General features: G+C 52.8%; 5 protein-coding genes across 5 annotated transcripts in view; 1 reads left to right on the forward strand and 4 right to left on the reverse strand.

The window, feature by feature from the left end:
* Positions 1-200: 200 nt before the first annotated feature.
* Positions 201-7,797, reverse strand: LOC34620269. Its single transcript, XM_026336537.1, has 15 exons — positions 7,713-7,797; positions 7,054-7,554; positions 6,722-6,843; positions 5,860-6,518; positions 5,278-5,683; positions 4,429-5,142; positions 3,861-4,268; positions 3,631-3,764; positions 3,210-3,483; positions 2,917-3,061; positions 2,471-2,578; positions 1,828-2,141; positions 1,408-1,608; positions 908-1,062; positions 201-426 (listed from the first exon to the last, which is right to left on the reverse strand). The coding sequence occupies exons 1-15, from the start codon at positions 7,795-7,797 to the stop codon at positions 201-203; spliced, it is 4,452 nt and encodes a 1,483-aa protein (XP_026192322.1).
* Positions 7,798-9,764: 1,967 nt separating this feature from the next.
* On the reverse strand, positions 9,765-13,252 carry LOC34620268 (putative pre-mRNA-splicing factor ATP-dependent RNA helicase PRP1). The gene is made up of 4 exons (XM_026336538.1): positions 12,185-13,252; positions 11,458-11,942; positions 10,993-11,107; positions 9,765-10,583 (listed from the first exon to the last, which is right to left on the reverse strand). The coding sequence occupies exons 1-4, from the start codon at positions 13,250-13,252 to the stop codon at positions 9,765-9,767; spliced, it is 2,487 nt and encodes an 828-aa protein (XP_026192323.1).
* A 585-nt stretch (positions 13,253-13,837) lies between these two features.
* On the forward strand, positions 13,838-16,856 carry LOC34620267 (probable replication factor C subunit 2). The gene is made up of 10 exons (XM_026336539.1): positions 13,838-14,053; positions 14,291-14,397; positions 14,676-14,799; positions 15,084-15,218; positions 15,394-15,495; positions 15,682-15,747; positions 15,839-15,910; positions 16,086-16,214; positions 16,425-16,483; positions 16,796-16,856. The coding sequence occupies exons 1-10, from the start codon at positions 13,838-13,840 to the stop codon at positions 16,854-16,856; spliced, it is 1,071 nt and encodes a 356-aa protein (XP_026192324.1).
* A 1,224-nt stretch (positions 16,857-18,080) lies between these two features.
* On the reverse strand, positions 18,081-18,937 carry LOC34620266 (60S ribosomal protein L31). Its single transcript, XM_022733524.2, has 3 exons — positions 18,913-18,937; positions 18,520-18,674; positions 18,081-18,278 (listed from the first exon to the last, which is right to left on the reverse strand). The coding sequence occupies exons 1-3, from the start codon at positions 18,923-18,925 to the stop codon at positions 18,081-18,083; spliced, it is 366 nt and encodes a 121-aa protein (XP_022587092.2). The 5' UTR covers positions 18,926-18,937.
* Positions 18,938-21,802: 2,865 nt separating this feature from the next.
* The window catches only part of LOC34620265, a 30,604-nt gene continuing 30,001 nt past the window's right edge, over positions 21,803-22,405 (reverse strand). Inside the window, exon 38 of the mRNA XM_026336540.1 lies at positions 21,803-22,289. Coding sequence (XP_026192325.1) covers positions 21,803-22,289 — 487 coding nt within the window. The remainder of the gene's footprint in view (positions 22,290-22,405) is intronic.

The following is a 22,405-nucleotide window of genomic DNA, read 5'->3' on the forward strand; positions in this document are numbered from 1 at the left end:
CAGCATAGACGCTTGTTGCCCCGTAGGAGCAGCGATGCCTGAGTCAAGCTCGCATCTGTAGCGAAGCACTCCATGGGCAGCATATGCATTTCCTGATTTACCACTCACATTGAGTTTCAGCTTCGCGGTTGAGCCATCCTGCATGAGTGTGCATAATTTCACTATGAAGATCTTTGGCGGTGTGCTACAAAAATACCAGTTTACCGTCGTTGCCTTGTGCCTTCAACTGTGAGCAAAGAGGAAGCCCTCAACAAAGCTGCAGCCCATGCCGAACCCGTTCCGGCAAAGGTTGGATTATTCTTAATCCTGCCTGTGCAGCTATTGTCAGGAGTAAGGCCGCCTGAGCACACAGGTGCGCCTTGTGTATTGCACTCGAACACGGCAGCGATATGTATAGCTGGAGGAGTGGTATAATCTCTGCCAGTTCTGTGTTTCTAAACTTTCACATCCACCGTGCTTCTTCCATTATTCCTTGTTTTAGTAGTTTGGTACCTACTGGTGTGCATGTAAGTAGCTATTGGCAGCTGCGCCTCTGCTCTACATTCTGGTGCCCGCAATTCCTCTCTCAGGCTGCTACCCTCCCTCCATTTATGCCCGCCTATCAGTGTGCAACAGCCGTGTAATAGCCTGCTGAGCATCTTCTGTGAGGATGCTGTAGACCCAGATTACAAGACAGTACAAGTAAACAGGCAGAAGCAAACGCCCACCAGAACATAAGCCTCTATTTATCTTTGTCGAGTCACTGTGCCTTCCGATTTTCTGATTTTTTCGCTGCTCGTAGCAGTGTTAGGGGCAAAATGGAAAGTTAAGGAATCAAACACTCCCGTCTCTACTAGGGTCAGTCTCGCTTTTAGTTCAGGCGAGATGCACGATGTTTCACGTTGCCCGGTTGCTTGACTGCCACTACTGCACACTTTGTACGTTCGGAGGCCCAGGCCGCTTTTCTTTGGGGAGCAGCGCCTCCGCGAAGAACGTGAGCAGGCGGGTGCGGAGGTGTGCAACGTCCGGGGGCGATGATGGACCATGTCGAGAGGAAGGCAGGCACACGAATTCAAATGGAACCTGGGAAGAGCACAAAACACAAATGCTGGCGAGGATGCTGGTAATATAGGAAGAGTCAACTTACTGGCACCATATGCACAAAGAAACAGAAGGGACTTGAAGTGGGAGGACGACGCAGCAAAGAAGACAGCACAGGAAGAAAATTAGCACAGGATGGGAGAGGTGTGCACGCGGATACGCAGTGTCAGGAACGGTGAAGGATAATGCAGAAGGCAGCCACTCTGGGTTTAAAAAGGGAAGATGAAAATTGGAAAGGTACGAAAGCAGAGAGTAGAGGTGTCCAGCACAACGGCGCCTCCTGCTCCCGTGTAGGCTTGAGGTGCGTGAATTCTACTTCTTGCTTACCTGTTGCTTAATGAGAGCATCCACCAAGACTAAGGAGTGTTGCAGAAGAACATTTTCATCTGCTGCCCCGTGCATCAGCAGGATTCGCCCTCCAGGTTGCCGCTGAGTAGGAACGAATGGAAGGACTGAAGAGAGGCAGTACCCGGAAGGGTTTAGAGAGGGCAGCGAGAGGTACCTCTCTGAGTAGTGTGTCGAGTATCCCTGGGCAAGCAAACATAAACCAAAGCAGAATTGCATGGTAAGTTATCCTAGAAACAGTAAGAGGAGGGAAATATGTGACCTGAAAGCAGAGCAGAGGGGGCAACAGCGCAAGTGGGGACATGGATTGCAGCAGTCCTAGCGAGAGAATAAACAACAGTGCAGGGAAGTGACAAAGAAACAGTCGCAGAAAAAGCCTGAGACGCGATTGCCTTATCTGACCTCCCAGAAGGTGACTGGGGCGACAATGAATGCGGCGGAGAAAATCTCAGGGTGCAGGAAGTGCGCCATGCAGCTCAAAAAGCCGCCGTAGCTCACACCATAAATCCCCACACCCTTAGTTAGCTCCCTGTCGCCCTCTATACTGCTGTTCTCGCTGCTTTTGTTAAGCATGAGAAGCCCCTCGTTACTGAGGTGTTTGCATGCGGCTGCCTGATCCTCAGCCTCGCGATGACCTAAAAGGAGGCAGATGCTCTTCTCAAATGAAGAAGTACGGCTATGGCTGCCTCTGTTATCTGTCTTGATCACTAACAAACCTGTAGTTACCACAGCACAATACTCCACAGCATTCCAAATCAGATGCGTCGGGAAATTACCGCGGGAAGCCAAAGCCTGTTTGACCAGCGGAGTACGGCAATTCGTAGGAATTAGCCTTGTCGTGTCTGAGCATCATGCTTAGAGCTTACGGCTTAACACAACCAGCAGTTTATTTTACACAGGAGCACTATAGGATTAAGGGCCCTGCACACGCGATGCTTTAAGGTAATGACTAAGCCGTAAAAGTTTCGGCTACTTAGATATGCGCATTCGGTTGACCGCTTAAGGCGGTACCCTGGAGTGTATGCGTTGGGATGGTAAGCGATACCGAGTCTGGCAAGGGCATTGGCTCTTGGGTCTGTGCGCAGCTCCCAACTGTTGGAGACGAATTGTACCGAAGGCCCACCGTAGCACGCGACGACCCCGCGGTATGGCGCTGCAAAACAGAAAAAATGAAGGAACGACCTGAGGAGGCAACTACGCAAATGGCCATGCATGGGGACGATCAACTAGCGAGGCAGCAATGAGGCATTCAAAAGTAAGTCCAACGGAGGAGATATTCACTAGTTCATGACGCAAGAACGCATACTAGCTGATACTCCAGAGGGGAAAAAATCGCGCTTTAAGAGGGCGAAGCAGTGCATCCTGTGGCTATCACAAGTCGGTAAAGCAGCAGGGCTAACGCGGGGCATTAGCAGCAACAGCATTCAGGTTAGGACGTATTTTGGTGCGCAATGTGCTGAAGTTTGGTGGAGTCTACGGTTCAAGGTTTACGCGGTCCGTGTGTAGTCGGATCAGGAAGATAATAGGCGCCCAGGATTTTGTGCTTATTCTGCTGTAGCGCGAAAAACTGTGGAGTTCTCAGCGAACTCAGGACCCGCAAGAACAGGGTCTGTTGGTGCTGGCTTTCAAAGAGCACCTGCGGCCACAGCGGACAAACGTTGGCAACACAGTACCGAGGTCAAGCGCCCTATTTGTACACAAGGCCGATGGGATTTCGAAACTAAGCTTGCATGAACGTATGTGCGGAGACGTAAGAGCCCCTGAGGGCTGACCAAAGGACTTACCTGACCACAACCTGCTGCTTGGGGGTAGAGGTATGAGAAGTTGCGCAAGCCAGCGCGAATGATCATGGGGATTTCCATTGGCCGCGGCTTTTCATTGTGTTGCCTCTGGAGTACTTGATGCGTGTATTCTGCTGCAGCCTCAAGAGTGTAGCAAAGCTTTTCGTCTTCATAAGTCGTGCCTTCTTCCCTTTTGGTGTCGGGGCATCCGGAGTACAGGCGCTCTTCGCGAGCGTCAGCATCAAACAGCTCCCGTATGTTGGGCATGTACCGCACCCTGCCACACACGCCGTAAATGCGAAAGGCTTAGAATCAGGGCTGGCTGTGGCTTGGGCTTTGCTGGATGCTTCAAAGAGGGGTATTGGGAAAGGATTGGGGATATGGGCAGGCATTCGGCTAAGGGTAAGGCTTTTTTGCTCAATACCAGAGTTGCCTAGGGTTGTTGATAGAGTGATGCGTATGAATCCACAGAGGGAGGCCTTCACAGAAGTGCGCCGCGTGCTGGCCGTTCACTTCGGGGTTGGAAAGAAAAATAAAGGGGCAATTCAGGTCCACTACCTACGGGCACAAAATCAGAAATACTGTTTACCATGTGCGATGTGACGCGAGCTCTTGCGAAATCCTATTTTACGGTATGGTGCCTCTCTGACTAACCTTGGGGTGCTCGTTCGCTGCAAGCCCTGATCGTGCGAGATCTTCGCTGATTGATTTAAGCGTCTGTCTCTTCAACCGCGCGCAGACGATGTGACTAGAGAGAGGAGCCAGGTCTCCTGCCAGCGAGCTACTTTTGTTGTGCTTGCTTGTGCTGTTGCTCTGGACTTCCTCCGGTATCTGGGGAATTACTCGCAGAAAAAAGTAAATGTCATCTTCGTCTGCAGACGGCACTTCCGACGGCACCAGTGCTCCTGCAGTCCCTTCCGCAGCAGCGGCGGTAGCCGCTGCAGCTCTCCGGGAGGCTTCAAAGAAGGGGGCGTAGTTTTGGGGGGGAACCAAGAGAGATGCAACCCTCAAGCCATTCCCCTCGGGAAGTATCCGGAAAGAAACATCAGGCCGCGTCAAGTGCTGTAACAGCAACAATACGGGCAGCACCCACAACAGCAGCGAAATGGATAGCCGGCTACGCCAGCACCGAAGCCCTCTCTGACAACTGACGGACTCTAACCCACATGCACTTATCTTCTAGAGAGAAAAAGAAGCAGTAGCAGCAGCTGCAGCGCCAGACCTGAAGGTAGAGTTGGTTGTACTGATGCCTGTCGGATGTCCATGTGTAGAAAAGGGAGGTCTCCAGCTGGAAGAAATCCTTGTGAAGATCGACCCAGGTGTTGCGCTGCTCTTTGAAGCAGCACACACACCTCAGCTCCTGCGGCTGCTGTTTGCTGGTGCTGCTCTTCACGAGAGGGGCCGGGACAGGCAAGGCTACACAAATCCGAACTTCATGCTGCAGCCTGTCTTGCAGCTGCAACACAAGCACTGGTGGGGGGCGCTCTTCTTGCTTGTGCTGCTGCCTCTGGCAATGTTCCTGCTTTTTATTTCGCTGTCTCGGCACCGGCCGCTGCTGCGACTGCTGTTGCTTCTGCAGTAAATTTGCTTCCTCGTGGGATAGCAGCTTAAGAGCCTCTAGCTGCTGCCATGTGCGCAGCCGTAGCCACTGCGCCCTCGCAACGTAAAAGTCGTTGTTCCAGTCAGACACGGGGAGGTCCACGTACCGCACGCCGCTGCACACTTTGCTGTAGCTGCTGCTGTTGGTAGAGGCCATGGGTGGCTTATCTTTTCCGCCGAGGCGGGAGGTGCCTGCAGTCCCCACAGAGCCGCTGCACCGGCAGCGGCTGCGACAGCGCGGGCAGCATGGGATGGTGACAACACCATCGGCTGCCATGGTAGCTCCATTTGCCAGTGCGCTATCTGCTGCTGTCACAAGGGAAGGCACCTCCGGCACCTAGCAGCACAGCAGGAGGAGGACATGCACAAAAATTTGGGCAGCAAACGATAGGTGAATGAAGCCAGTCGCATTAGAGAGTCAGTGAATGAATTGTGATAGCACACCTACACAATTACAGGGTTCACAGTGCACCTGCAAGATGGCAATTCTGGCCTTGACGTTCGGCTGCCCAGAAAACGGAAACCGATGTTCCTCTGTCACAAGAAACCCCTTGCTGCTCTGGCCGTTGCTGTTGCTGGACGGCACCTTTGACGATCCGTGGAGTCCGCCCTTGCGAGCCTCAGGGGAGGAGGCAAGGCGCCTCTTCTTCGGTTGCTGCACCTCTCCCTCTTTTTGCAGGCCCAATTCCTTCTGCCGAGGCTGTTGGTGCTCGTTTTCAAGAACAGCAGCAATCCTCTCCTCCTGCTGCTCAAGCTGCTCCTTCAGCATCTGCTGCTCTTGCGGCTTCTGTGGCGGCTGCAGCACGCGCTGGAGCCGCACAGGGGAGATATGCGCCTCGGTGAACTCCACAAATGCTAGAAATTGGCCATCGGGAGACCTGCAAACCTCCGCAATTCGTAGCTCGTTTTCCTTGAACCTCGCAACTCGGGACCGTCAGAAAAGCGCTGCTTGATAAACAGCATGGAATTACGTAAAGCTCGAGCGCCAGGACAGGGAGAGTCACCCAGGCGTGGGAGCAACAGGAGGATCCTGTGGAAGTGCGAGAGGCCTTACCACCAGTAACCTTCCATCCGGCTCATTTCCTCCTGAGCGACGTATTCAGCGAGACCACTGACGCATTCTGGGGGGGACGCAGTCACGCGGCAGCGAATTCCTCTCGGTTTCCCGCCGCCGCTGCTGGTGCTGCAACGAGGTCCTCCCTTGTGTGGCGTTTTCCGCCTTGGTTCTGTAGTTGGATGCGTTTTAGTAGTAGCGTTAGCCTCCTCAGGATTCGGGAGGAGCAAATGGATGTCACCTTTCTGCACGAAGGCCACCAACCTGCCACACGGACTGTACGAACAGTCAAGCACAGGTGCCTCGCTTGAGCCCCTCTCCATCAGACAGGCTGCGCTGGGGGCCCCCCCAAACCGTCCGCTGGGATGGATAAGCGTCTCAGCGGCAGCCTTTGTTGCTGTTGAAGGCTCCTGCTGATCCTGCTCTCCTGCAGCGCTGCTGCTGCTTAGGTCAGGAGGGGCGTCAGGGGACCAGCTGCGCCGCGGCACAAGATTTCTCAGTGCGAGCACCTGAGCGACAGCGTGTGCAGGCCCCTGCTGCCGGGGTTCTTCTTCGGCGTCAATCTTGCCTGGAGTTTCCACGGTTGAGCAACTCGATGGCGGAGGCAGCTGTCGCATTAGCGTCTGAATGGCCTTCGGAGCCTCAGTTGCCCAAATGCCCTGAAGCAGCAACAACACCCCAACCAAAACCTACGGCAGGAACCCGTCGAAGCAGGCAGACGCTCCAAGGCCCTGCTAACGTGCAGGTGTAGCGACAAGTGGAACTGCCTTCATTTGCTGCCACACCACACAAGCCAACATCAACAGCGGCAAAAAAGCCACCATCAACGCAACAGCAGCAGTTAGGCCATGTCGCCATTTACTCGTGCGTTGGAGAGAAGAAGCCGATGCCCCTGGGCATCCCAGCCAAACTTTGCGATGCCCGCAGTCCTTTTGCGCATGCGCTCCTTTTGGAGCTCTTCCTCAATGGTCAGTTCCACCTTTCCTGCTTTTGCAGGTGCTGTGGGTGTAGCTGCTGATGCTTTTACGCCCACTGCTGCCGAGCTGCCTTCGTTGCATGTTTTCGGCTCATCCTCGTCCTCCGCACCCGTTGCTCTTGCTGCCGTATCTTCTGCCGCAGCATCAGCTGGAGCAGCAGGGGAGCTGCACGACTCGGTCCTTGGCCTTTTCTTTGTTCGTTCACTTCCCAGGCTGCTTGGGAGCGCTGCCAATTTCTCCGGTGTTGCCGTTTTTGTCGTTGCTCCTGCAGAGGGAGGGAGTGCGAGATCATCTGGATGTACGAGCAGCATGGCGCCGCTATTTAAAAGGGCTAGCATGTCGGTTGCTTCCTCGACGGCAAAAAAGGGGTGCGGAGCCTTGCCTTCTGCAACTGCTGTCGCCAACGCAGCAGCCGCTGCGGCTGCTGCTTCTCCCGTTGCAGCAGCAGGGACCATCTGAGACCCTTGGAGAGCCTCAAGGGATGGGTAAAGCTGCTCCCGCGGAGCGATAGACAAGTCCAACGAAATCCGTAAGGCGCTGGTCTGGATGCTCTTAGTGCTGATGCTTGCGCGTTCGTGGGACCTCGCAGCACCAGCGGTAAGCCTTATAGGAAAGCCATACACCCGAGAGGCGCCCGTTTCGAAGTCAGCGAGAAAGCAAAACCACAGGACAGGAGAAGTGTTGCCTGCACGCAGCTCCTCTACAACGCGATCTCCACCTGAAGCAGTCAAAATAGCAGCAACGAGGAAAGAGCGCAAGGTGAAGGGGCATGTAAAGCAGTAAACTGTAATTCTAGAGTGTAGCAGCACAGACGAGTTCGCCGTCCGCCGAACCGGCATCAGTAAAGCAACCCCAACCAATGACACGACGACGTACCTGCAAACGCATATGACGATGGACTACCCCCCGAGGCCGAGGAGGCAGCAAACGTCCAAAAGGAGGCGGAGGCAGAGGAATCCATGGTCCTGAACGCAAGTCTGGAACATCAAACCGGTCCCCTGGGATCCTATGGTGCATGTATATATATCTGCAGATTAGCACCGCTGGAGAAGGCTTCGTGAGTCGAAGTACCCACCAGCTATGCTGCTACTGTAGTATGCGTCGTAGTACACCTAGTTACATGCTGCTGCCTGCCGTGAGGAAACACGAGTTCGTGCGGCTGGTGTGAGTGCCCCTCCTGTGCGTATGCCCCGTGTGCAGCCTTTGGTGCTGCCTGTGGCCTTAATAGCGATGTGCAACTTCTTTCTGCTGACGTTGCTTCCGCTGCTGTCACTGTTATCGCTGTTTCTGCAAGGCGTTCCCAACGATCTCAGGCCCTAAAGGGCCAATCCGCGGGACGGCCTTGTCGAGTTTCAGGATGCCTTGCTGCCGTAGGTGTGGTTGGGGCGACGGTCGATGAGACCGCTATTGCTCATGCCGAAATTGCCGGGGAATAAGGAATTACTGGGGGGAAACGCACCAAAAAACACATAATTCGGGAGACTCCATGGGTGCGTAATGTCGTCGGCTGCGCTCGCTTGCCCTCTGCTGAAAAATCCCAATGCTCTGTGCGCTTATTCTAATTTGCGTATGCGTGGTTTGTGCATCAAAAAATCTTATTTTAATCAGCTGTTTATACGTGTAAGCATACGGCTTGGGGTGGGGTTCAGGCTTCTTCTTGGGCCTCCCCCTCACGGGATTAACCCCTCCCGCACTCCTCTTCCAACGGGCATCAATACAATGGAGGGTCTTTAGTCTGAAACCAGGAAGCATCTAGGCAGCCTATACCCGTAACAATCGATTGGTGGTCTCTTTCATAGCAGATACTGAATGGGGTAATCCAAAATAGGGGATTTCCTGCATGTGTGATGGAGTGAACGCGGAAAGAGGATGTGTCCGCTGTGCGGATTCATCTTAGCCGTTCATGTCGCTATGTCTACTATTATCTGGCTCTCTGTTCCAGCGCTTCTGCTCCGCCAGAATCGATGCTCGTCCATTTTAGAGTCAGCGGCAATCACCGCTACTTTCACTACCATCACGAGTAGCTTCATCCTATGTCCCATTATGCTCACTATGCCGGTAAACTTGGAATCTCAAAAAAACTGCAGAAGCCGCAGGCCGTTAAGGAATTGAATGAATTTACTCTGGTTGCGCGGGGGAGGACCAAACCCCGTCAAAATGAACCTAGCATGATGCAGCGCTTCCTGCTTGCTGGATACCCCTAGGTACAAGTAGCCATTGATTTGACATGCGAGATGGCTAATGGCTTAAGATTCATTTGCAGAAGCGAACCAGTGATCATTAGCTACAATGAATGAGCGGCACTCACACAAATGTGCGAGCTGCTCTAATGCAGTGTGCATCTCCTCTAATAGCTCCTTTTACAGCGGCCTCTGCGCAAGACTCTACGGACGAAATCCTGTGCCACAGGTTTCGCGAATTCTGTTTTTAATTTCTCGGCGAGTCCATCACAGTGCAAAATGGAAACTAAACGTGCAAACATGCGGCCTGCAGCAGTGCCAACACCGGCTGGTAGTGAAACCGCCGCTGCTGCTATTACTGCTGCTCTCGCTAAAACAGCCATTTTCCCATCACCGGCTGCTCATGTTGCGATTGCCGTTGTTGCTGCTGTTGACGTGCTACTGCCAAGTGTGTGCCGGGGATACGTACCGAAGCTTCGAAAAAGTGGTGCAACACAGTAACGCTGCTGTGATGAGAGGTAGATGTATCCAACATGAAGTCCCTAGCCCTGCAATATGCAAAGTCATCGAATCCCTTCTACTGCTGTTGCTCCTATTGTTGTTTGCGTCTGCTGCCGCGCTTGCGGCTACTGTTGCGCATGTCTGAACGATCACTGTTGCTGCTGCCAATAAAGCAGCAACAGCCCTCCCGTCCTTCAATTCTGATGTCTGCATTTAGCTGCTCCATTCGTAGACACTGACTTCAGCGTTATGACGTGGGTGCTACCTGCCCATTGTTCGTGGTGACCGTCTCGGCGCTGTTTCCATCTGCCTTTTGTAGTTTCAGTTTTAGCTTCTCGAGTTGCTTCTTTGCTTCCCCAGGAGGAAAGTCGTCTGGATCAAAGAAGTGGGGAGCCTGCTGAAGCAGCCACTCGCCTCGAACCTGCGTGCACGTGCGGACGAAGGCCTTGGAGGTTAAGACGAACTCATGGTACAAAACCCACTCGGGCTTGTGGGAGAGGACCGAAGATGGGTGTAGCGCAACGAGTTGGCCGTCTTTGACCGTCATATAATGGCCGCTCCTCTGCATGTGTGCCACCTGCATGAAGTATCCACTGAGAACGGCCTTCCTGATCTGTGGATAATAGCTCTTTTCGGTGTACGGGGTGGAAGTGATAGGGAGGGCAAGCCGCTCCATCGTGCGCTGCAGCTGAGTCCTAACGTTTTTTGCTGCGGCTAGGGAGCGCGGATTCAAGAAGTTTTCGAAGCAGAACTGCCTCTCCAATTCTGGGTTGCCCGCTCCGTGCTGAATATATGCATGAAAAACGTTGAGGAGGGTTAAATGATCTCCATCCAAGTGAGCAAAACGAGCCTTCGTGGCATCTGCTTGCTTGGCCTTCTCTTTGGGCCTTAGGAAGGCCAGAGGCACGGAGAGCATCGCAGCGATCGACAACATCTCCTTGCTGCAGTTGTGCCGAGGAGAATCCACGAGACACTTGGCAAGCTGCGGGTCCAGCGGAAACTCAGCCATTGCCTCGCCATCTGTGGTCAGCTCCCCCTCGTTGTCTAGGGCACCCAGGTAATTCAGCTGCACCAAACAAAGCAAGGCGAAAGTAGCAAAACAATGCAAGGAACCCCTGAAAGCAAGGCACTGTGAAGGAGGGCATATAGAAGCGCTACCAAACCATGCAAGGGCGCCGCACTGACCGAGGATAGGCCCCCAGGAAGGAATGCCTCATAAGCCCGTGGGCCGTTCAAGGCAACACGCCAAGACGCACAGAGCGGTAACAATCAGGATACATACAATACAATGCACCCACTCATACGGCTCCAAGAAACGACATACGTCGGAAGCAGTGCACACATATGCGAATTCTTGTGAACACGATCTCCCTCCAAAGCAGGAGGGAGCCGCGTAGATGCACACATACAAAGCACAGGGGCACCACCGATGGGTAGCACCCATGAAAATGCCAGCACAGTCGCTCGCAGCCTACCTGTTCCAGAGCTCTCATGAGGGTCTCCGGGGCCGGAGGATCCATAAAGTCGAAATGAACCAAGTCATCGATTCCCAGCTTCTTGAGCGTCAGAACGACACTCGCCAAGTTAGACCTAGGGCCCGCACGGACACATGCATACACATGGCATACTGCACAGAGGAGCAGAAGCAAGTAGCAACACCAATGCAGTGAGCACGACAGGAAATTAATATCGCGCTGCGGCACGCGTGGGCTCGAGGGTCCTTGGACAATGGCTCCGTCACTCGAAAGGCCATGGCAAAGGCAAGATAACATTCGGGATCGAAAAAGGTGCGGCACGCGCATTAGACGCAACATGCAAACACACCAATAGTGAGTCGGCCAGTCACTGGGGAGCCGAACAGTAAGCTGATGTAGTTAGTTGCGTGCCTCGCATCACTGCAAGAAGAGGCCTCGAAGATGGAGCGGGAGGGGGCAGCGCACCTGAGGATTTCGGCATACGTCTGATCAACGAGCTCCGACTGAAAGGCCGATTCGGTGTAGAGCCGAAAGCACTTTCCTGGCCGTGTTCTGCCTGCCCTACCGGCTCTTTGCTGGGCAGACGCTTTGGAAATGGGAGACACAAGAAGACTCTCTACGCGGCTTCTGGGGTTGTACACCTTCTGCTTGCTGAATCCCGGGTCTACGACGTACACGATCCCGTCAATCGTCAGTGACGTCTCGGCGATGTTCGTGGAAATGACGCACTTCCTTCCAGGAGGGCCCCCCGGGTACTTAGGGGGCGGAGCCGCCTCAAAGATGCGTTGCTGCTGGGCTGGGGCGAGGGAGGAATACAGCGGGACGACCAAAAGATCTCCGGCATCCGGATGCCGCTGTACTGCCCGTTCCAGCTCCTTCTTTGCCTGCTCGATCTCCTCCTCCCCTGTGAGAAACACCAGCATGTCGCCCGGGGGTTCCGCCAAGTGAATCTGCAGCGCCACACACCATCCGCATGGCCCACATTTCAGCACCTGCACGCCACGGCGACGTGCAGCAAATATCGTAAGCCCCAAGGACGCCTAGGCTGGCCCTTCGCATCTCAAGTGCCGCCTACACCCGTCACCCCGAAAAAGGCGCTCCACAGTGTGACCAAATATGGGTGGAACAGAAGCACATAAGCCCCTGACCACCACGCCGGTACAAACCTGCAAACCCGATGCACAGCGCTCACCTGAATGGCCGTACGGATGCAGGCCTCCAAGTAGTTTTTCTCGGGTTTCGGCGTGTAAAAGATTTCGACAGGATGCATCCTACCAGGCACGTTGAGGATGGGGGCCCCATCAAAATACTTTTGAAATTTGCCTGCATCCAAAGTTGCACTCATGACGACGACCTTGAGGTCCTTCCGGCTGGCCACGACTTCCTTCAGCAAGCCAAAAAGGAGATCCGTTGCAACCGTCCGCTCGTGCGCTTCGTCTAGAAGGACTGCGCTGTACCTCTCCAGCAGGGGATCGGTCATGGCCTCGCGCAGCAACATACCGTCCGTCAAGTACCTCAAGATCGTGCTGCTGCAGCTTCTGTCTTCGAATCGAATGGTATATCCAACTTCCTGGCCAAGTGTCACGTCTAGCTCCTCTGCCACGCGCTGGGCAACGGACATGGCCGCCACCCTCCTCGGCTGCGTGCAAGCGATGCACCGACCAGCGTGCAGACCCGCATGCAGCATGAACTGCGTCATCTGAGTCGTCTTACCGCTTCCCGTCTCGCCCACAAGGATCACGAACCGATTCTTGTTCACGAGTTTCAAGAAGTGCTTCTGACTCTTCCACGCAGGCAGCTGCTTTCGGGACTCCAGTATCTTGTAGTACCGATCGGTAAAGGGGCGGCCATTGAATGGATTTATGCCATCAGCCGGCTCAGGGCCAGACGTGGGACCCAACGGACCAGACGGGGTGTTCACCACTGCGGCCGCTGCTGCGGCTGCTGCGGCTGCTGCAGCGGCCCCAGAACCGTTCGGATTGTTGGTGCCCATGACTGCAGTTGCAGCAGCCACCCCCCCCGTTGTCGCATCGGTCTCCCAGCCACCCGGGCGCCTGCGGCGTGGCGGGCCCCCCAGCTGTTCGTCTGAGGGCCCCTCTTCTCCCTGCGCTCCCTCCTCATCCCATCCACGTCTCCTCCGGCGGGAGGACGCGTCTTCTGCAGCCGACATGCTACTCACGCTACTACTGCTGCTGCTACTGTCAAAAGCGCCCATGCGTCCGCGAGCCCCCAGATCGACCTTTGGCGCTGGGGCCGCCATCGCTCCCCGACGAGATGGAAACGGCTGCTGCTCCCGCCTCTGCTACTGCTTCTGCCGCTTCTGCTGCTTCAACAACAGTGGGGATACGAATTGCGCAGGACAATCAGGAAATAAACCAAAAAGGACACGGATGTTACGCCCCCACTGCTCAGCGCATGCACATGCTGCAACAGCGACAGAGGCCGCGGCCGCAGCTCCTACGGGCTGCAGCAGCTCCTGGTGCTACTCTGGGCAACCCCCCGACCGCACCACCTCCGACGCAAACCTCACTGCCCGTCGAATGGTCTTTATTAAACGGGGAGTTCTTGCCTTCCTGGCGTGTTTCATATACTCAAGATTCCTTCAGACACTGCACAACTCGCCCCCGGCTGTTTTTCAGCAGAATCCGCAAACGGACGGGGCCCCCAGCTGCCGGGGGGTGTCATTAACCTTCAGACCTAAAATTACACTTGCAAAACTCTTGTATCTCCAAAGCCCAGACTCACAGAGCTGAAGCAGTGGACTGAGCAAGTACATCATTCATCTTTCGGCGGGCTAGGGGCACTCTTCTGAACCACCGGGCAAACCCGAAGGGACTGCCTGAGAATGGATGTGTTGGAACCCCCAACGGCTTCCACTCCCTTCTGCCACCCCACTGGCGAGCTACCCGCATCTGCCAACAACAGCAGCAGCGGCACTGACTCGATCTGGATTGAAAAGTACCGGCCACAGACTCTGGATGACGTTGTTGGCAATGAAGAGGTCCTTCAGAGATTGCGACTGATCGCTTTGGAGGGCAACATGCCCCATCTTCTTCTGGCAGTGAGTCCCGCGTGATTTGAGAGGGACGAGGAAGAATGGATCCACCCCTGTCTCTACTACTGACTTCGCCTCCATGAGCCCGACACAATCATGGTCTCTGTACTACCTCCCCTCCCCGCCCTTGTAGAGAATCCGCTTCCCTCCTCATCCGGCACCTGCGGCTTCGCGAGGGGCTGTTCAGGACATTGCGTAGCATGCATCATTGATTCTCTAGTGTGATGTGCTTACCGGCCCAAGGGTCCCCCCGGTACGGGGAAGACGTCGAGCGTCCTCTGCCTGGCAAAAGAGCTGCTGCAAGCCAAGTGGCGCAGCTGCTCCCTTGAACTGAATGCCTCAGACGAGAGGTAGGATCTAAGAGCTAGAAAGGGGCAAAGGCAGCCCCTGGGGACGTCCCCTGTTCAGCATTTGCAGCCCTCTGTCTCTGCTTCGACACCTCCAGTTGCTCCAGCGCCACTACTACCCAGCAGTAGTGCTGCCGTTGCCGCTTCGCGTCCAGCGCGGAGGTAGGCGGCTACGCTTGACTGCAGGTCTGGCAGTTAATGGCCCACTCTCGAATGGTCGGCTGGGTCAAAAGGCTAAGCATCTTACGGTCCATGTGGCTGCTGATACTGTGGCGCTTTAGGACGATTGAAGTGGTGAGAGACAGAATAAAGGCCTTCGCGAAGGAGAAGAGAGATTTACCTCCCGGAAGACACAAAATCATCATCCTGGACGAGGTCGACTCGATGACGGAGGCTGCGCAGCAGGTACGTTTGCCTCGAGGCATCGAAGCGTTGCCGTGATTCACAAGCTTTGAGTCCAAGACTGCAGGCTTGGAGCAATGAAGGAACGGAGGGCACGTTCCGTGGGCTAAAGCAGTGGGAGATAGCACGCAAGCCATGCACTGCACCCACAAAAAACTCGAGTCGTATATACCCGGGGTCTGTAGGTGCGTTGGCCACAGGGGCTTTCGAGTGTGAAGTGAGCGAGAGAAACACCAACTATTGCTGCAGGAAGTCGTAATTCTCATTGGGGTATACGGGTGTCTCAGGCCTTACGGCGCATCATGGAGCTCCATAGCGACACCACGCGTTTTGCCTTAGCCTGTAACTCCTCCTCCGCAGTCATCGAGCCCTTGCAGTCCCGCTGCTCCATATTGAGGTTCACCAAGCTCTCCGACGCACATGTACGGCTGAGCAAAGAGCCGCGGCTCAGGGGACTGCAGAAATCGATCTTTAGGCCCTGTTGCCTAGAGGCAGGGAAGGCTTGCTGCTCACCTACAAAGGCCACTTGCAGGGGCTGTGTGTCGGCGAGTGGAAAACGTAATCTGTTGTGGGGGTGTGTGTGGTGTACATGTGCAGCTGGTGCAACGCCTGCGAGAAGTCTGTGCAAAAGAAAATGTCACCTTCACTGATGATGGCATTGAGGCCCTAGTCTTCTCCGCAGACGGCGATATGCGGAACGTGAGCTGGATTTCCTAAATCTCCAGGCCAAGTCTCAGTGCTGCGTGTGATTTGAAGGACGCATGTTGCTCGCTGGAGCATTGTGCTTATTGGTCTTGGAACCTTTATCCAGGACTACAGCGCAGTTGTGTAGCTCGCGTCATTCTGCATCGCATGAGGGTCTCAACTCGAGGGTTTGCGCCTCAGGCTCTGAACAACCTGCAATCCACAGTGTCTGGATTTGGTTTGGTGAACAAAGCAAATGTAGAAAAGGTACGTGGCGGCGATTCTGCGGCTTCTGGGTGTACGGTGTGTCTTCAAGGCACTACGGCATATGGTTTGAAATTGCGATGTGCCCCTGCAGGTGTGCGATACACCTCCTCCGGAAATGCTGCGGCGCATCTTGCAGCACTGCACTGCTGGGGACTGGTATGGAGTAAGTACTTGATTGCCTTGTCCCTTCCTGCCGCAATTCTCACGGGTTCCCAGTAGGTCTGCCGCACTATTTATCTATCAGCCAACATTTTTAGCGCTTATGCTGAGCAGGAGAGCTCCAGGACAGCCTATGCGATCAAAGTGTTTAAGCTCTAGCGTTCGAGATCTGTGTTCAGGCCCAGTCGGTGGCTCAAGTGGTGCTGGGCTTAGGGTACACTCCGTTAGATGTGGTGACTACCCTGCGCGGCGTTTTGCGACGCTCTGATGCGGAACTCCAGGAGCACCTTCTCCTTGAGTTTCTGGGAGTAAGAATTGGCGAGTAGACCTTAGAGCTCGGGATCTTGTGGTTTCTGACCGTAAAAGGGTCAGGGGCCTTCGGGGTTTTGGCGACGAGCTTTCGCTGCTCTTAGTTTAATAGATCCGGGAACGAACCTTTAGGTGTTGGTACGTTGTGGTTTGCACACGTGAGCCCATAGCTTTGGAGGCAGTTGCCATTTCTTGCGGTGTGTCTGCAGATCGTCGGAATGACTCATATGACTATGGCAGGGGGCCTTGCCACAGAGCTCCAAATGGAGTCAGTTGCTCCTGCCCCGGTAGTCTCTCCTGTTGCCATTGCTGTTGCTTTACCTTTTGAGACTGACAGCGGCTATCCACATCTTAACATTTGATCCTGTATATATTCAATCATCTCATCTTTGCCTCTGGCGCATCATTTGCCTGCTACTCCTTTAGACACGTGTCCATTTGTGAACCCCTCTTTCTTTTTGTCCGCCTGCTAGAATCTGCTCCTTTACTGCTACTGAATCCCCACTTCATTCCCCCCCACCCACCTGTCTTTCCGTTCCCGCTATTATGGTGCAGCTTGCTGCGGATTTCTCTGTCTCAGAAAGATGCTGGCCCAGTTGTGCAAAGTGGCCATTTCCCTGCGGCCCTCCATCAAGCCCTAATCTAAAACGCCAGTATACATTGCCAGACACTCTACTTCCCTCTAGGGGCTGGATTGCTTTTCCCGGGGCCCTCATGATGTGGCTCCTAGCGTTCTCTGGTTGGCTACCCGACAAGGTAGCTAGGAGCTACGTTTTTAGGAGCCGACAGAGCAACTGAAGCCTATTAACAGCAAAACGAGAATTGTTGTTCGGCGGGCCTGCCCTGGTGTAGTATGGCATTATTTCAGAATCCTGGCAGCTACATGAAAAGTACTCTGCAGGATAGCGCACTGGGGCCAGAATACCACAGGGGCAGAAAGCGGGAATATAGCGCCTCGAGGTACCACCTGCACTCCCAGTTCCTCATGTTGCCCCAGGCAGCCAAATTCAGTATCTGCGTGACGCTGAAAGTCACACCGAGGCAAGCCCAGCCCGTCGTTTCGTATGTACAAAAATACAAAGGTAGCTGACCTGTGTCCCATCTGAATGCGCGCAAGATGCCGCCTTTGAAGACTTGAAGAGACTATGGCAGGGCAGTTGGGAGCTGGCTCTTGAATGGATACAAAAGCTGCCATCGTTTGGAACACATCTCGGACGTGCTCTGATTGTGCATGTACCACTACATGAAACACCTGTTCACATGGTGATTCACCTCGAGCGCGCAAATTCAAGTGACCTTTTGTCATGAAAGCACTAGTGTGCAGCATATACTAGGAAATGCGGCTCAACGATCTCGCCGTATCGGCTGAGAAGTGCTGGCGGAGACAGTGGCGAACAGTTGCTACCAAGGGGCGTTGAGTCCACGAACGTAGATACCGTATTTTTCCACCCAGTGTGTTGCACACCTTTTGACACCTTGGCAATCAGTAGTGTACTGGGAGGCAGTGCCAAAAGGCTGTAAGATGGAGAAAATGCAATATCGTCGATAGCTGGTTCAAGAAACAATGCCGCTCACTCCTCTGTAGCCCCATGGACTTATCACATCTTGTCGCTTCAATGCGACCCACTGCAGACCCACTATTACTTCTGTGCGTGAATATGAATGCTAATTACGCTACAGGCGTCCCGGAATGTCCACGGAAAGCAGGTAACATTGGAACTGCCCCTATGTTGATTGGTCTGGAATAAATTGCAAAAGTAAGGTTAAAGACGTTCTTTGCATTCGAAGAAACACAGCATGCCTGTTTGAATTTTCCCTTAACCCATACAACTGTCTGTATCTGTCAGTGCCTGGGAAGGCACTGTCTAGTCCTCGTTGACTTTTTCTGTGTTCAAGCAGGCAAAAGACGCGACTGGAACATGCTGCACAAGGGTGTAGAACTTCTCAGCGGCATCTTCATCGTCGTTCAGGCGACGCGCCATGCGTACACGTACGCGGCGGGGAAGATTCCGGATACCGTTGCTCCAGATATGCTTGTTCAACTTTGTGTCGATGCGAACATCCTGAAAGAGAAAATGGACAAACATGCGTACACAGGACGTTCTGAAAAAAACTGTGCGCCATTCTGCAATTAGAAGAAAAGGTACAGAGACTAAGTTGAGATGGGCAACAAGAACAATATCCACCATTTTTTACCAAAAAGCACAGTACACTCGCTCTGGCTATGGCCGACTCTGTATATGGCATACAGCAACTACACTCAACAAGCAATCCTTCCGTTTCTCAGGATACACAACCGCGTACCTTGGTATGCATAACCTTCTCTGCAAACTTCTTAATTTCACGGATTGCTCGGGGTGCCCTTTTCTTGAACTGAATGCCGTGCACAACCTTGTGAAGGTGAATGGTGTAATCCCTGCAGATTGGCTGCAGAGATTTTGTGGCACGCTTCTTTCCACCTGAACAAATGATGAGGAAATGCATGCATGCGTGATTATTCTTCCATGGTTCCTTTTCCGTCTGAGGCTGCCCCAGCCGCCTGAAGCCATAGTAGTTCCTTGCCCCTAGCGGATCGCAAAGCAGTAAAGCCGTATCTGTTTCAATCAGAAAGCCCATTTCCGTTAAAAGCTCCGCTAAACTCCCTCATCAGACGCATGCCCCCCAAGAGCGCGGGGCGCTTCCCTATTTTGCCCTCACCTTTTACCGCCATCTTTGCGCGTTTCTTAAGCGTGAGAATACCCTGAAGATCCTCAGACGCCTCGGAAGAAACGCAGTCGATTACTTCGTTCCCTTGGTTTGGCCGTAAAGGTGTTCCTTTCGGGCCCATCGCCGTTGGCGTTTGGGTGGAGAAGCCCAAAGCACGCGTTCTGTGGGGTTCGCACGGGGCTGGCCGCTGTTGGACTGCTGTATGGCCATCACCACACCATAATCAAGGGTAATTCTTTCTGCATTTTGTTTATTTAATCCACTTTCTTCTGTGTGTTTACCATATGATCACCAAGCATGGATGTAAGAGAGGAGTTGGCTTCATCCAACAAGGGGACGTGGGTGCACGCTGCTCGCATGTAACGGCGAAGCACAGAACACCGACAGCTCTCAATTGGCTGTCCAGGAAACCGTGCTTATCTCTTTATTTCCATTTTAAACTGCACATTGATCCCCTATAGTGAGCTCCTGACTGTGTGCCTAAGATATGTTGTCTTTTTGTCCGTTTTTATGCTTAAAAAAGCTTAATGGTGCTTGCGTTGTATGTGCAGTGGGCCGAGCGATGTATTCTCCATAACTGGTGTTCGACCGACACGCAGTTATCAAGTATTGTATTCGGTGAATGCTGTACCTGTTTCCATATCTAATTTGGCGCAGAGCAGTGGCAGCTCCATATACCATGAGAATGCATATATCTCTTTTTCCCTTCCATCTAGGGCCTCTGTAAGGAGACACTAATCTTCACACTCAGTACAGAATACAAACTTTTAAGTGTCTGCAAAACAGCTTACGCCTAGTCACCCCTGCGCTTGTCAGAGCTCCCGACAGGGGAATGTCGTGATTGCTGGAGTGCGCGTAGCTGCACCCTCTGAGGACTTCGATAATTAAAAGATAGTTGCTCACAGGTTCTGGCGCACTCCCCTCGTACACAACACTGCGTAGTATTTTACGGAACTAACTCTGCTCAACAATATACAAGTTATACAATCAGACAAGCCAGAGAGTCAATCCTTTACAAATCCTAAGTTAAACATAACTAGTACGTTATGAAGTTTGAGCATAGCGTAGCTGGTCGCATCTACACTAGGCCAACGCAGGAAGACACTAAGGTCGAGAATCAACACAATGTAGAAAATTCTTGTATGCCTTTCACGATAGGTTCCCTTGATTTCTGCCGTCACCTGTAACGGCTAATACATAGGGAAAAAGAATCCGCAAAGCTGCGCCATACTGCAACCTGTGGCGCATGGCTGCTGTATGCCCCCGGTGAGGTGGGCCATGCTATATTCGGACAGCTTCAGATGCAGTACTGTTACGGATCAAGAATGCGTAAAGAGCTGTACCTTTAAGTTGACTGCTCGTACACGCAGCTCGGCGCGATTTTAGGGGCTCAGTAGGATTATAATGAAGGCGCTGTGTGTCTGGGCGGTAGATGCTACTTGCATCCTCTTTTCAGTCCTTTCCCCTTATACACCTCGAGCTGAAAGCCTGAAGGTTAAAGCCAGTGAGGTAGGGTAGCGTTGTTGGCGGACTCGAAGCCATTTCCCTCAGTTTTAGTGGGACTTACGGCTCAGTGTCTCCTTATGGATACTCTAGAGGAAGTGCCACATTTGAGCGCCTCGGACATAAACGCTACTGGCATGCATACTGTACCATTCAGGCAGAGCTACAGTGTTTTCTCTAAAAATTGCTTTTACCGATCTCCTAAAGCCATATTACATTGTTTCCGAGATCATGAGACACGCAGCACGGGCACGAAAAAGATGCAGAGGCTATCTAACGTACGCACGATCACAAAAGCGCAAGTTCAGGATACGTCGAGATCGTATGGATAAATGTACGACTACAATCACTGGCCGTAATACACTTCTCAGACCTAAAACGCTACACAGCCACTATAATTCACCATAGATACATCCAACCTCATCCAATGGGAACCTTTGCAGTAATTCGATGTAGACTGCAATTGCGTAGGACCAAGTAAGGGCTGTGCCCTACAGAATTCTAAGGTAACATTGAGTTATGGCGTAGCGTAAAGTGCCTACGCAACAGACAACTGATATGCTTGCCAATAGGCCTTCTTCTAGAGTAAAGCAGATGAAAGGTCCTCGAAAAACTTATAGAGTAGGACTGCTTAGAGCTGAGAGTGGACGGGTACAAATGACTACACAGGCGTGTTATTGTGCAATGATGTGGAGCTCGGGTTTACCGTATTCCTGGGCATTAAACACAAAAAGTGGGGCTCCAGACTGAGTGACCAAAAGCCATAAATAGGATTTCTATGTACACTTGATTGTGTCGATTCCCCTGTACGTGCAATAATCAATGTTGTGAAAAATGGCAATACTAGGGCTACATTAAACGTGTAAGCAAGTATTTTATTAATGTGGTTACGCCAGCCGGATACTATGTTCCATCAGTTATTGCTCCTCTGCTCAGTTGCCCTATGCGAATCTCCAGCTTCGTGTGTGCAGGCAAAACCATTAGCAATACATGTTGAGTAGCAATTACCACCATAGATTACTGCATACACGACGACGTGCAAGACAAACTGCATTCTGTCTTTGAATGACCCACAATTAAAATTTGTATATACCTACCTGTGGAGTAGAGAAGTTCAAAAGCTGTTCTGCCCCCATATTTCGCTGAGAAACCAGTATATAAACACTAATGCGTCCCCATTTTTCAACGACTATATCCTTTGTGGAAAAGAGCTTGCAAGGGCGCTGCTGGGCCCTAAGTTACCGTGGATATCAGGCATGGTTTTCAAATTGGATATTGGGATATGGAGCACAGACATCAAGAAATAGGAAGAAAATTTGAAGACAAGAACTGTAAAAAGCGTTAAAAAAACCGTGATGGATGAATTCCAATCGGTACCTCAAACCGCAAAGGTCACTTGCTTTGATGATGGGCGTCTGAAGCCCCCACTGACGCTACCACTGCCTCTAGTTTTGGTGGTGAGAATGGACCCGTTGTGGATGGTGGGGGACATTCCAAAGGCCTCTGCGTTTTTAGCTCCTTGGTGTTTATGGCCGCGCCGAAAGCGGCCCATACCAGTAATTCCCAATGCGGTATCTCGGTTTCCGCCCGGGCTACTCTTGCGTCCAGGCTTGATACCTTTTTGCCCAAGATCCCCTGCTGACCCCAGGTCACCATGAATGCCACTCAGAGACCCATGCTTATGCTTTTTGTCTAGATCTGCTCTTTCTTGAACCCGCGTGAATTGTTCAAAGTCACCTATCAGTGTGTTGGCAAATCCCTCAGCAACAGAGGCCAAGAAGTTGGAGAGGCCGAAGAGGGGTGAGATCAAGCAGCGTACACAACAGGCCAGCAAGATAGCTGCTGTTTTCCACCAACTGTCTCCTCTGAGGAGGAACATAGCAGAGGCAGGGCACAACGAGCTCTAAGCAAGCAATAGCTATCACGAATTACGCCCTAGTCATTGTATGACATTTATCCTAAATGTGCACCGCATGAAATG

This window comes from Cyclospora cayetanensis, unplaced genomic scaffold, assembly GCF_002999335.1.
Source record: "Cyclospora cayetanensis isolate NF1_C8 unplaced genomic scaffold, CcayRef3 CcayRef3_contig_132, whole genome shotgun sequence".
NCBI classification, from domain to species: Eukaryota; Apicomplexa; class Conoidasida; order Eucoccidiorida; family Eimeriidae; genus Cyclospora; species Cyclospora cayetanensis.